At 33.1% G+C, this 15358-nt stretch overlaps 1 protein-coding gene across 1 annotated transcript; it reads left to right on the forward strand.

Annotated features, from left to right (window-relative positions):
• The first annotated feature begins 8606 nt into the window (after window positions 1-8606).
• LOC132713902 (BTB/POZ domain-containing protein 6-like) lies at window positions 8607-15059 on the forward strand. The gene is made up of 4 exons (XM_060696613.1): window positions 8607-8742; window positions 9409-9591; window positions 10685-10770; window positions 13332-15059. Exons 2-4 carry the CDS (start codon window positions 9418-9420, stop codon window positions 14431-14433), a joined length of 1362 nt encoding a protein of 453 aa, XP_060552596.1. The 5' UTR covers window positions 8607-8742; window positions 9409-9417; the 3' UTR covers window positions 14434-15059.
• Window positions 15060-15358: the final 299 nt, after the last annotated feature.

Consider the following 15358-nt stretch of genomic DNA (forward strand, 5'->3'; position numbering starts at 1 on the left):
AACAACATGATTCATAAAGGAATGTTGATATCTCCTTTTCTGTACGCAGACACGAACTTATTATATTTTTATTAAATATATACGGAGCTATTTTCTATGTGTATGTGCATTTTAGCCCGTAAAAGGCTTGGTACTAAACAACCGTGTTTGTATAGCACAAATTAAGAGTAACGAACGTTTGGAAATGCAGAATTTGCCCCGTATTGTTAGTCCTGGAACAGTTGTTTCACAATCGACCCTAAACAGTTTTTTAGGAAATGCAGAATTTCCCCCGTATTTTTGGGTCAATTGTTAAACAATCGACCAAAATAAGTTTTTGGAAATGCAGAATTTCCCCCGTATTGTTTGGGTCAATTGTTAAACAATCGACCAAAATAAGTTTTTGGAAATGCAGAATTTCCCCCGTATTGTTTGGGTCAATTAATACACAATCGACCAAATAAGTTTTTGGAAATGCAGAATTTGCCGTATTGTAAACTGTTACATATTCGACCAAAAAAGGTTTTTGGAAATGCAGAGTTTGCCCAGTATTACTTGCTAAATTGTTATCGATAAAATGCATGTTTGGTACAAGATAAAAAAAATTAAGGCAGTGTATGTAGTTGATGTTTGAAAAAAAAGAATGTTAAAAATTTGAAATATATTCTTATGAAACTGAAACTTTACCTGACGCTTTTGCTCCTCCGCTGTAACATCTGAAACAAAATTTAGAGAAAAAACTTTTTTATGCTGGGATAAACTCAACAAAACTTATCAATATGAATTCACATGATTCAGTTAATTCGTCTTTCATTTTTTCCATTTTCATCACAGTTTTTGTATTCTAGTTGTTTAAATTTTAATAGCATTATAGCAAGAATTTAATTGCGTTTCGTAAATTAATGTATACGTTTTTAATTAAGTTGTTTAATTTGTAAAAATTTCTTGCGTAAAAAATATCTTTTCTTGAAATATTGTAATTCTACACTTTACTTAACTTACTGTATATGGTACCAATAATGTTGAGTGTAAGTAATTATTTTTGCCACTCAGTTTATTTCTTAAACTATATGCTCCACTCTGGCATGAGTCAAGTAGTATAACAGATACATGCATAATTACTACAATTAACTAAAATGTTTAAAATCAAAGCACAGAAGGCGCTGAATTTGTTTGGGTCTCAGAATGTCAGAAAGGTGAAGGTTGTGAGATTATATACCAATTGGTTTTTGTATAGCGCCACCAATGCTTTCCAGCGTTTAAATTGTAGTAAATCGGCTATAAGACTAATTGCAACACTGATATTCAATTCAATGCTTATTTGACTTAAACAATTTGAAAAAAAATGAGTTGCCTTAACTTGGATTTGACCTCCAGAGGTCTCGCTTCCTAAGCGATGGCGCAAACCCCTCGGCCACGCTGAAGTTTTATGTTAAAGGCTTGAAGCAAACCATATACTAAATTAGGGTTTGTAACCTTATTAATTCCACGCTTACTGTTGTTTAACACAGATGTAAATAATTATGGAGCTTACTATAAGCATGTATATCTACAAAGAAAAAAAAACAATATTGGAAATCTTCGATAATTCGGGAACTATTTTGCTTGAAAATTAATGCGCCTGGCATTTGACCATCTTTACGCAGTGATCTCCCCTGAATTTTCCGGCGTTAGTGTACATATAAAGGGAAGTAACCGCTTCAAAAAAGCGGACTACTTTCGGCAATTGCAATTAACAGCATCAGGGTCTGAAATTTCGCTACCATTATTTGTTTGGTCTGACGACCCAAACAAATAACAAGAACATATACAGTATGTATGAATATTGTCAGAATTACACGCCTTATTAAACTTGAAGTAACAAAGTTCTGTCGAAATGTCAAAATATGTGAAATAAAGAGGTCTTTTAACAATGTTGAGAACAATTTTGATTCTGTTGGACTTGTACACAGCTGCAAAACCTAGCACATCGTTCAATTCAAATTTGACAGTTGTTTATTCGTGCAATAAAAGTATAAGTACAACAATGTATGATAATAATTATCATGATATTAACCAGATAAACATAATAACCCGTTAAGGTGAAAAAAAAGTGTTATGCAATTTATGATTAGTTATTGTTAGCTTTACTTTATTAACATCCAAATAATTTCAAATTTTTAAGTTACTATAGATTATTATTATTTATACATGCACTTACCTTTGATCACGCCCTGCATTATCATAATACCAGCAATAAGATACACTAAGTTGAAACTCTTGTTAACGATCATCGTGAGGTTTGCCGATGTTTCTATACACTTAATTCTTCAATAACTCGCTCATTTTACTGGTCATAATACATCAATTCCTGTAATAAGTATGCTTTCAATGCCCCCATTTCTTTCTTTTAAGAATAACTACTCAATAAAATTATTTATACTACAAGTATTTTTACAGTCAGTAAACTACAGAAAACTTTGCAACTGTCGGGACAAGAACTTTGTTTCACTAATTGAATAACATTAGTGCTGACTAATGATATCAACTGTAATTAATCGATCTAATTAATACAAAACAATAAAGGTAGGTCATATTTGTCCAAATTGTATTCATAGTCGCTATGTTTGTTTGTATCATTTTACGCCTTTTCCCAACAGTATTTCAGTCATATAGGCGGGGGGTTTCCTAACCATCGTTCCTGGAGAGTTACACCAGTACTAGACTACCTTCCTCCGCGCTAAACTACCAAAGCATCTCCCGGGGATCGAACCCGCGCCAAAGAGGCAACTGGATTAGTCGCTATGTAACTTGTGTTTCGTTGTTTATATACTCATCCGAATAAAGAGCATGAGCACCGCAAAGCCGGAGTAATATACGCATATATATTTGTCTGAGTAATCAAATAGGGTAGAGACCCCACCTAGAAACTTCTGTCTTAATTATCCTTCTGATGATGGCGCCGAAACAGGAAAGATAATTTTGGTATTCCTCGGGACATGTTACAAACTTAAAAGCAACACCAAAGTAAAAAACCCTCACCCGTTGGAGCTTTAAAGATACATAGACTCCAGTTGTTTGAACCCAGTTAGTCGCCTCTATACGTCACGCGGGGATAAACTGTGAGCCTTAGCCATTAAAGGCAACCAACTCCTCGGCCACAAGGTTTGAAATAAACCATGGTCAGGTTTACTAAATTTAATGAAGTTTACTTAAGCAAGGTTAAATGCATAAGAGCCAATTTGAATAACATTTCAATAAACAGCATTATTTACCGACTTGGAAAAAAACATCAACGGTTCGCCATATTAGATTGAGATTGTAAAAACATTTCTTATTGGTAGAAGCCATTCTCTGTCTTATTAGATTTGTTTAGGGATGCCGATGTCCGCTCGTTCATGTATAATGTAAGGTTGTGCTCGAAATTTTACTGGGAAATCTTTTAACTTTTAACATACAAAGTGGTTTGTATGTAAAATTATCTGAACGATTCTTGTATTTGACGGATTGACTCTAACGTTAGAGTCAAAGTACATATAATCGTTATTTATTACATGCTTTTCGGTGGTTTATAGACATAATATATATTAGTGAAATTTCAGTGAAATACCAGCGTGCCCAACTTAATTATTATATTATTATTTGGCGCGCTTTTCATTAGTATTAGGTTAAAAATTAACGTCTTTTTAAACGTTTATTTGCATATAATAAAAAGAAAATGTGTTTAGTTTAGTGTAAGATCGAAATATATTTCACTCGTGTCTGCGCCACTCTTGAAATATACCTTTTGTTGCTCACTCGGTGAAATATATCCCGATCTTAGTTGTTCACTCAGCAATATTTTGTAATGTCTGTCGTCCCCGATTTGAAGCGTTTAATAAGATTTATTGTAAATGTTAGACGGTAAAAACAAATATTAAATACAAAATGTCACAAAGCAAAAAAGGTGGGGGAAGGTAAAGCCATCAAATAGAATTAGGTCATGTAACATGCAATAACACACAAAGGTGCTTATGGCATGGATTTGACCTAAAATGTGTTGGACCTTGTTATTTATGCAATAAAATATCCATATATTTAAAAAAAATGCCACAAGCACCTTTGATAACACATAACTCTAGATATTGCATTATTTTGCAAAATATTGTAAATATACAGAAGAGTATCTCAAAATACCAGAGTTTGATGACCATCTTGGCCATTTTGAATTTTGGCCGCCATTTTGATTTTTAATCTTGGGTCTCGATCCTAAACAGCTAGACAGACATCTGAGGGCGACTTATACTGGGTCTCGACAATTTTGACGTTAAGCTATTACATTTTCCCTGACAAATTGTTGTTTATTATCAGAAAACCTTTTTACTTTTCAGACAGATTCATATTGGCAATTGAAAAAAGATACCAAGCATCGAAAGTTAAACTTGAGGAATGTTCTGTTCTGTAACATTTGCTGAATCTATGTATCATAATGTAATTCTTAAATCTCTATTTCATCGATATAAAAATTAAAAATAAAAAAAAATAGGTAACCACCATTATTTGGCTACAATATCATTCGAAATTCTTCTGTGAAAAACTCGACTTCTGCATGTCGACTATCCGCCAGTACCAGTCCGTGATCAGTCAGTCAAGCCCGTCCGAAAGATATGATCATTAATTGTGGCAGCAACCTCTTTTGAAGACGTACGTGATTAGAAGCATTCAATGAATTATTACAGATCACCTTTTTGGCAGATTATAACATGAAAGGACATAAATAATGACATGTCCGGGATCTGTAAGGTAGGATGAACCCTTCTTAATGCATTCATGAATACGTCGTTTAAAGGAACTCCTCTGTGATCGCAAAGCCAAAGTACATAAAATTTGAATTTCTTCAATAAATCATCTAATCAAATTTTGACATTAAAACAGACAAATATGCAAAATATAATTAAGAAAAATACTCAGGAACAACATTTTATGGTACACTTGGTCCGGTTTTAGTCTTTTTTTTTCAGTTTAATTAAGTAATTTTCTCTGGAAAAAACGGAGTAAGTGGATGCACACGAATAATTTCTCTATACTTACATCAGTTGAAACATTTCTCAAAATGTCTCGTTGTGTCAAAAAAAAAGTGGAGTCCCTTCATTTAAACGTAGCTTCTGATCAAACGTAGTCAATGTCTACCAAAAGTAGGTCAACGACTAAAAGACGCTAAAAATGGAAAACTAAACGTCTGAAAATTATGTCGCTCTTTTTGGCTGTTTAAAACGTTGTTTCATTTTTCTAATAAGCGTCTTACTTTGATAATATTATTGGAATAACAATAAGCTCGATAGTCCTCTCATTAAAGGGGAAAATCTGTACATGTATGCTATAGTTTGCAGGATAATTGCAATGCAACCTGCTCAGGCGTGTTGTTAGCTCTGAAACAAATCTGTTGGCAAACTTCAACGGTACTTTTTGCTTTGAAGGTAAATGCTGAAGGGTTTGGGTAGATTACATCGGATTCGGCCTTTAACAACGCGTGTAGCATGCGAATACATGTATTTATAAAATTTGAGCATCAAAAAGGTTGTCTCAGCAGAACCAATACAAGAATAAAATAAAATGTAGATATGAGTCTATATCAAATTTAAGACAGCCATTTTAAAGCAGCATACCACCAGATGAGCAAAAGAACTTTTTATAAAATAAAACTTGAGAAAGATGTACTAAGATTTTAGAAAAAGTTAAAAGATTCAATATTCAAGTTATAATTTACATGTTAAGTGCAATTAATGATTGATTTTTCAGTAATTATAACTATATTTCTATTGCGTAACTTAAACAGTGAAGGCTATTTTTTCATATTTTTTATCTCTTTTTGGTAATTTACGTGGGTTGTAAGTGTCATTGATAATGTGTAAATTGCTTCCTTTTGGTTTCTTCACAATATTATACATTTAAATACATTTTCAATTTTTTAATGAAGCTTAGCATGAATCTGGAGGCTTGCTACTTTAACAATAAAAGTCAGTTTGATAAATGTCCGATTAAAATAAGTGCACGAAAATTTCGACCATTATACAAGCTGTCTGACAAAATTTTTAGTTCCCTTTACTATGCTGGCTTATTTGTACCATTCGTATTTTCGCCCCGCGACCCCGGCCCGCCAAGCGAAAAAGTTAAGATGGCGGGGGCTTGGAGCGAAAACACGCTAATTAGCAAGGGCGCGGAGCGAAGTGAAAGAAATAAAATTTTGCTCTGCGGGGGCGCGGAGCGCGATTGAAGTTGGAGCGCGATTGAAGAAATAAAACGGCGGGGTCGCGGAACGAAAACACGCAGGGGCGCTAATCAGCGTGTGTTCGCTCCGCGGCCCGCCGTTTTATTTCTTAAACTTCACCCGCGCCCTCGCTAATTAGCGTGTTTTCGCTCCGCGCCCCCACCATTTTAACTTGTTAATTCTCGACTTTTCGCTTGGCGGGGACGCGGGGCGAAAACACGAATGGCACAAATCAGCCACCATACTTTACTGCGTTTTCTTATTTAAACAATATGGTTTTATTCATTGTTGAACTTTAAAATAATTAAGAGCGGTATGATAAAAGGAATAACACATAGTACCTCAGACCCTTTTGTTTCAATTTAGATTACTAAATATGAAAAAGTCCCCCCCCCCCTTGTTTCCTTAAACAGAGGACTTTTGTTTGCGCTGTTTGATTATTGAACTCTTAGTCTCATATATTTTCGTAAATCTGACATAAATGAAAATTAATTCACGTTTAATAAATCAATCAATGCACTTAAAATTGAAACCATGCAAAACTTACCATAAAATATATTCATATAATTACCATAATGTTTTTATTTACTTCTATTTCTTTCCTTTTTAATGTAAACCGTTATTTATCTTCTTTTTCATTGCAGTCTATTCAAAACATGAATTAGTTTCTGAAAACAATTCAACACAATGTTATCCCTATGGTGTGCTTTTTACTTATAATAAAAGGGAACACTTGAGATTGGTACTTGCTGTATTTATTAAAGAATGTCAATCTTAATTTTTGCATTTATGTGTAATAAAATTGGTTCAAGATTCAACTTGTGTTCTTTTTTCTTACCATAATATTTTTATACCATATTTTTATTTTACAAATGTTCTTGCAAACAGGTACATGACATATTTTACCAGGCAATATTTAAGATTGCCTATCATCCAGTGTGGACCATTTATTTTGAAGCATTATAATTATGACAATATATTTGGATATTTTCTTAATTTACTTTGTTGTCTTTGCATTGGCTTTCCAGTATAGCTTACTAGTAATACCAGTAGAAATTTGACTGATGACTGCATGACTCCTAATCTTAAATGGGTTTCTGAAGCATCTTAAGCAAGGCTGATAGAAGATGACTATAAGATTTGGTATCGGCAACTTCCTAATAATTATAATATTAGAGATTACTGAGCACTAAAACTATAATATTTTATCGAGTGCATTGTCAATGATTGCTTCACGAAATCAAGTTAGTGATTGCTACTACAATTACGATATTTTACCAAATGAAGTCATGATTTATCAAATGAATTATGGAAGAACTCTTCATAAAATCAGGTAAGTGATTAATTGCTACTGCAATTATGATATATTATTTTAATGGTCAATGATTGCTTCATGAAATGAGAACGGTGATTGATTATGATATTTTACCTTGAAAAAATTGTACTTGCTGTTACATTCATGATATTAATCAGATACATTGTCAATAATTGCTTCATTAAATTAGGTAAGTAAATGCTGCTACAATTATGATACTGTTCTAAATCAGTTCATTAAAAGGGTCAATATATATATGCTTATACTAACAAGTGCATGGTATATTTGCCATTTTCGAATACCTGTACAGAAATAGTTTGGGGACTTTGTTTTATTCAAACGACGATTATTGAAAGAGGATAGAATGCTGTTGGGGCATATTGAAGATCTGAAGGAAGCTCATTCCGTTCTTTGACGGAAGAAATTTAAAGCATTATATAGTAGAGTGATGTTCTTGTTAGTTTCATAGTATGTCATATATATCCTCCAAATTGCGCAAGCTATACCCTAATGTTTCACCAAAAGGAAGGACAAGAGATGATAGATATTCAGGAGTAAATGTGAAATGTTGATATTAATGTAAAAATTGAATTTAATGTATTTGTGAATTATGATAATTTATGTGCATTGAATTGTCTATTGTAAGATATTTGTTATAACTGTTTTGTTTATTATCATAGGTCCTATATAAATATAAAACCTCATTTAGCGTTTCTGTCACTGACCCTCCCACATGTAAGTGATATGCCCTATTGACTAAAACTTAAACTCTTTCTAAATGTATCAATAACGTTTAAAAGTGCTGTTCTGTATTTTTTAATGAAAAACGTATATAAACCTTAAAATAATTATGACCAATAAACACTTCCTATTCTTTGTGAAAGAAAACGTCTGCATTTGGTTTTATTTACACTGCATATGTATTATAAAAAACATTTTAAATATACAAAAGTCATTGAAGGTGTCAAAAATGAAAAAATTTAGTAGCCTTACACCTCCTCATTCTCCGTTATGGGAGTAGAGTACATTATAGATTTATTTAATCCGATATACAGTTACTTCCCTTTTATATAAATGTGCCATTTGTACTATAGATATTTCTAAATAACAATTTTATAGAAATGTTGTTAATTGTATGTTATTTGAAATATTTATTGTATTCATTTTATTTAAATAGACCAGAAGTAACTGTGAAGACAGGTTAAGATATCCATTAAAAGAAGTAAGTGAAATCTAATTAGCCTCAAAGTTAAGCATAAACTATTATTAATGGTTGTCATTTTTTCCTGACATATTTTTCGTCTGGGCAAAGCTACGTCTTACAAAATCAAAGATCAATTAGACACTTAGAACAAAAAAGTATTTTTTCAAAAGCTTATTGAGGAATATACTGTACTCTGGAATTAATAGAAAATCATATTTTGTGCTATTCTTAGTGATTTGAGTTTTTTGGGTCATTTTTCACAATTAAAACAATTACTGTTTTCTGAAAAAAAAAACAAAAAAAACAAAAACAAAAAAACAGACAGGGGTAAATGATCGGAAATTTTGCAAATATATATCTTGTCACTTGATACTGTCAAGTTACTGCATATATCTGACTGTTTTTAAGGATCATTTCAGGTCTTTAAAGGAGTACCAATTTACATTTCCATAAATCATATTGTAGACAGTCACCATAGACTTTGATGGTGAATGCAAAATTATATATAGTTTAGACTCCACCAGCATGTTAATATACCCCTGTTTTTCTATACAGTATTTTAATATCGATGTCTCTCATGTAAACAATGGATAGTTCCAAACTCAAAATAAGACAACAAATGCATTGTATAAATTCAGCAAGGTACATGTAACAATTAAACTTCACCTTATTCTGTGCATGTAGCACTTTCAGATGGAAACAAGTGACTGGCAGATGGGTAGATCCCTCAATGGTTGTTTAGGAGAATTGTTTCATAAAAAGCTTTGGTCAGATATAAGCTTCAGATGTAAAGACTCGGACCAGCTACCTCAGAACAGTATTCAGGCACACAAGATCATTCTTGCTTCAAGGAGCCCTGTGTATCAGGTATTTATCCAGATTTTTTAAAGATAATATAAGTTAAACGTTTGTATAATACCTCTGACCTTTAATTTTTTCATTTGTAGCACAATCCAGGGGCTTTTTTTTTTGCTTCATAACAGGGGCCTTAAAAAGGTACAGGTAGTCACGATTTATAGAGGATCCCTTCACAGTTCCATAATGCTCTAGGTTCACAAGTGAAAGAAAAGCCACATTTCTTTGATTGCTGCCACAAAACAGTATTACAACAAAATTTCTAAGTACATTGTACGTTTGGCAATGTCACCTTTAAACCCTGAGATATTGATGTTGACAAATTGTGTTGATGTTGTGCTTCTGCTTTCACAATTTTAAGAAAAATTATGTTTAAACTTCAAATAAGTAAGAAAATTGTGCTTTGTTTTTCACAAATCAAAAACACCCAGGCCTCTTCGCAATCTTAGGGAAAAAGCTGTGGTATAATGTATAATAAGATACAACAGATATTAAGTAGTGTAATATGAAAGTAACATTAAATGTCTGTGTTTTAATATTTTTTGTACTGTATTATTTTGCATAAAGTGTAAAGTTTGCATTTGCATTATATTTTTGGATTCCATGTCAATTCCACAAACCTTTATTGGTACATTGTACATGTAATTGTCAAGTTTTATCATATTTACCTGTTGGAAAGTCAGGGTTGCAACCTTCCTGAGTTTTAGAATAGTTATTATAAACAAAATATTCAATATGTTGTACTTAAATTTTTGAAGTGCCTCTGTTATTAACATATGACAACACGAGATCCAAGGTCAAGGTTGTTGTGACACTGAGGCTTGCTTCTTAATCTTAAATGGATATGACTTACATCTTGCAAACTATACATTGTAAGCTGAAAAGAACTGGTTTCTAAGTGACCATTAAACTGTATATTGTTCACTGACATGGGATAATGTTGACTTATAATGGATCTCTTTGTTTTAAATGTTAATCAATTTGTGCCCAGATCAGGTTTATGTTTGTTACACTAGCTGAAAAAGACATAGGAAAAAGCTAAATATACTTCTATGTGAGAGGGGAGCATTTTAATTTCTAAACTGAATAATATTTTACTTTTCAGGCAATGTTTTATGGACCATGTGCAGACACAAATCCAGAAATAGAGTTGTCAGATACTGATTCAAATACATTTAAGCTGTTTTTGAAGTGAGTAATTCATCCACCAACCCAAAGCAAATTATATACCTTACCACTTCTTTTCAGGAAGACATTGTTTGATTGTCTGCCAGTCACATTTTATTAACATTCAGTCACTATAGCCCATAGTCAATACGTTAAAGTCAAGAGACAGTGGCCTTTGAAATATTCTTCTACTTGAATACTGAAGATTCATTGATCCTTACCTTAGATTGTCCCCCTTACCTTGTGGAAGACCTTTATAGGCTTTTGAATTTGTCACTTGTCCAGTTGGTTTTGCTATATCTGTAGAAGACCTATATAATTCTTGGATTTAATTGGCCAATTGCACAGGTGGCAGTGCCACATACTTTGAAAAACTGTTTCAGCTGAGTAACTTGAGTGTCATCTTCAGCTTTCAAACTTCATATGATGGTATTAAGTATTTACAACCTATATAACTTGTTAAGTATTGTCTTTGGATTTACAAGGTCACAGTTATGGACATCATGGCATGAACTTCGAATACTTTTTCCAGTCATTTATTTTTCATTATGGTTATAGTTTTATAACTAAAATGTACTGTTAACAGTAGCAAATCAGTATTTCTGAGTGGTGTAGTTCACATCAACAAAACTGAGTTCTAATCGCAAAACTCAGACTTTCTTTATTGGATAAGAAAATTTAAGAGCCATTTTTTGATTATCAAACAAAAGAAGCCTAAAAGCATCTGGGTAGAATCTCTAATATTTATGTAGTGTGTATAAATATTTTTCACATAACAACTGAATAACATAAAATCATTGTGCATTATTGAATAAACACGTAACAGATAAACATGTATATGCACAAAATTTGAAAGCATATATTTTTTATGTACAGTAAATATTCTTGCATGAGGACTTTGTATGCAGGTGTACATCCAGGGAGAAGAAAACATGCATTTACAAATTAAATTTGGCCATTGTGGCATTATTTTTAATACTTAAATACTCCAGACTCTGGGTGCACTGTGAAAATAGGTGACTGTAATGAGAGCCTTTTTGTGTCGCCTTGAAAAGGTGACATATAGGAGTTACTTTTGTCGGCGGTGTCGGCGGCGTCTGTGTTGGCGTCTGTGTCGTTGTCGGCGTCGTTGTCGGCGTCCCCTAAAGCTTGTCCGGAGCATAACTTGGTCACTATAAATCTGATTGACTTCAAACTTGGTATGCATGCTTCTTTCAATAACGCGAAGTGCAGTGCACAAGGACCGGTACCCTGCAGTTCTTATTTTTTGAGTTATTGCCCTTTGTTAATTTTCATACTTTAAGTTTGTCCGGGCCATTTCTCTTCAACTAAAAAAGCTATGGACTTGAAACTTCATGGGATGATAGATCTCATTATTAAGAAGTGCAGTGCACAAGAATCGGTACTTTGCACTTCCTAATTTTTGAGTTATTTCCCTTTGTTAATTTTAATATTTTATTTTTGTCCGGGCCATTTCTCCTAATGTATAAAAGCCATGGACTTGAAACTTCATAGGATGATAGGTCTCATTAAGAAGAAGTGCAGTGCACAAGAACTGGTACTCTGCATTTCTTATTTTTTGAGTTATTGCCTTTTGTTTATTTACATACTTTAATTTTGTCCGGGCCATTTCTACTTAAGTATAAAAGCTATGGACTTGAAACTTCATAGGATGATAGATCTCATTATTAAGAAGTGCAGTGCACAAGAATCGGTACTCTGCATTTCTTAAATTTTTAGTTATGGCCCTTTGTTAATTTTCATACTTAATTTTTGTCCAGGCCATTTCTCCGAAAGTATAAAAGTTGTGGACTTGAAACTTGATAGGATGATAGATCTCATTAAAAAGAAGTGCAGTGCATAAGAACTGATACTCTGCATTTCTTATTTTTGAGTTATTGCCCTTTGTTGATTTTCTTACTTTATTTTTGTCCTGGTCATTTCTCCTAAAGTATGAAAGCTATGGACTTGAAACATCATAGAATGATAGATCTTATTGATAAGAAGTGCAGTGTACAGAAACTGCTGCTCTGCACTTATTATTTTTTTAGTTATTGCCCTTTGTTATTTTTCATATTTCATTTTTGTCCTGGCCATTGCCCCTAAACTACATTGTTCACAAGGCGACACATCCGACTCGCGGAGTTCTAGTTAGTTTCAAATGACATCACACTTGCTATGAAACTGGTTTCTTTGTAAGAGTAATAAATAAATAAATGAAATACAGAACTACCAACTACCGAATTACAAATATACTTTTATGCAAGAATAGTGCTGATACATCTTTGTTTAAGCATTGGCATCGGTAGAAGCCCTCATATAAAATTTAGTAAGAAAATGATCAAAACTATTATCATAACTAATTTTAACGTTGAAAATATGTTTTCATTTTCTCATGCAAGGACCATGAAAAACTGCATCTCGCATTTTGAAACTAGACCAAAATTGTCACCTAATTCAACTCAACCTTATTCAGTACTTTTTCATATCTCAAATACAAAGTATAGATTACAGTGATTATTGGTCCTGCTTTTTAAACTATTTCAGCTATTTTCTTCACATATGATATGATTTTTATTTTCCAGATATCTGTATACAGACAGTACAGATCTAACAGAAGAATCAGTCCCTGCTGTGATGCAGATTGCTCACAAATATCAGGTTACAAGTCTGCTCACATACTGCTCACAATACCTTATCTCTATACTGCGAGCAGACAATGTCTGTGCTGTACTTGAACTAGCATTGTTTTTTGAGGAAAAGAAACTTGAAGATGAGGCAGTCAAGTTCATTGATGATAATGGTGAGAAGGTGCTCAAATCAGATGGGTTTTATGACTTGCAGCAGACGACACTTGAATACCTTCTCAAAGGAGATACATTTCTGGCACCAGAGAAGTATATTGTAAATGCTGCTATAAGATGGGCTAAAGGCAAATGTAAGACTTTAAATCTTGAAGAAACTGGTCCAAATATCAGAAAAGTACTTGCAGGGGCATTTAAATATCTACGATTTCCAACATTATCAGCTGAAGAATTTTCAAAGCTAACATACAAGCAAGGTCTACTTAGTTTTGAAGAACTAGAGGAGACTATCAGTTATATAACAGGTAATAATAATGCCCATCCATTTCACTCTGTAAGACAGAGAAGGCAAAGAGCTGTCAAATGTCGACCAAAACATATCAGAGAAAACTTCACAGGTCATCTAGAGTTCATTCACTATGTCAATGTTACTACAACTGTTAGGGTGAGATCTAAGGACTTTCTAGTTTTGACCGGTTTTTCAATGTCAGGACTGATCAAAAGCCCAATTGTTCCTGATTTTATAAATCCTAAAACCATGTATACATTGGGGGTCTCTATTTCTAAAAGCCAAGATGGTGAAGATCTGATATTTCCTAAAATGTTCTACAACAATGTTGAAACCCATAAGATGCAAGAGTTCCACCTGGTTCAAAAAGTTGAAATGGAAAAGTCAACTCAGTTGTACTTAATATTTCACATTATGAGTGATCCACACTGTATGGTATTGATTCCAGAGGTGAAACCCTCAACTGTACCGTTCTCACCACCAGAGATCACTGACATTGGACAGGACATTGGTTTTCGGGCACTTGAAGCAACATACATGGACAGCTGGCGATTCATGGACCATATATTGTACGAGTCACCATCAAAAAGATAAAAGTTTTGGAAATTTCAGGTCTTCATATCTAAATAAAATTCAAACCTGTTGTTACAAACCAACTCAGGATAATATTTAATTAGATAAACCATCAGTTGAGTTTCTTTACTCATTATTGGGCATTATTAGATGGTTTTGTTTGACACAGTATACATACATTGATATTGGTTTATAAGTATTCTTTAAATTGATGTGTATTTTTTTCTTCTGATTATTAAATTCATGTGTGATAGTAGCTAAATTAAGAGTCTCTTCCTATTTTTATATGCTGAAAGAATTTCGAGCATATTATGTTATACCCCCTGGCGTCCGTTCGTAGCAATTTGGTTTCTTGAGTATAACTTAAGTTCCATTTGGCCCACAGTATTCAAACTTTATAGGATGATTGTCCATATGTTGAAGACCCCTATCGATTTTGGGGTCACAAGGTCAAAGGTCAAGGTCACTATTACCTTAAAACTGAAAAACTTTTTCACTCAATAACTTAAGTGTTAATCAGCCTACAGCTGTAAAATTATATAGGATGAACAGCCATGTCCAATACATGACCCCTATTGATTTTAGGGTCATAAGGTCAAAGGTCAGGGTCCTAATGATCTTTACACTGAAAATTGTGGTTTCTGGAGCATAACAGGGAAAGACAAGGTTAGAATAAAAACATGATTTCAGAAAAATAATACTATAAATAATAAGTCTGCAAATTTTCTGCCGCCAAATAATAATATTAAACGAATGATAACAAAATTTAAATCGCTAAATCACCGATTTCTACAAATCGGTAAGCGCGGCCATGTTTGTGTATTGGCCGTATAAAAACAGGTGCGCGTGATGTCATTTCCCCACAACTTTAGATTCATGATAAATCTAGTTGAATCGTAAGGAAATATTAATATAATAAAGTATTGATCAGACAATTTAATTTTCA

Source organism: Ruditapes philippinarum, unplaced genomic scaffold (assembly GCF_026571515.1).
Source record: "Ruditapes philippinarum isolate M1 unplaced genomic scaffold, ASM2657151v2 ctg635_1_1_1_1, whole genome shotgun sequence".
Taxonomy (NCBI): Eukaryota; Metazoa; Mollusca; class Bivalvia; order Venerida; family Veneridae; genus Ruditapes; species Ruditapes philippinarum.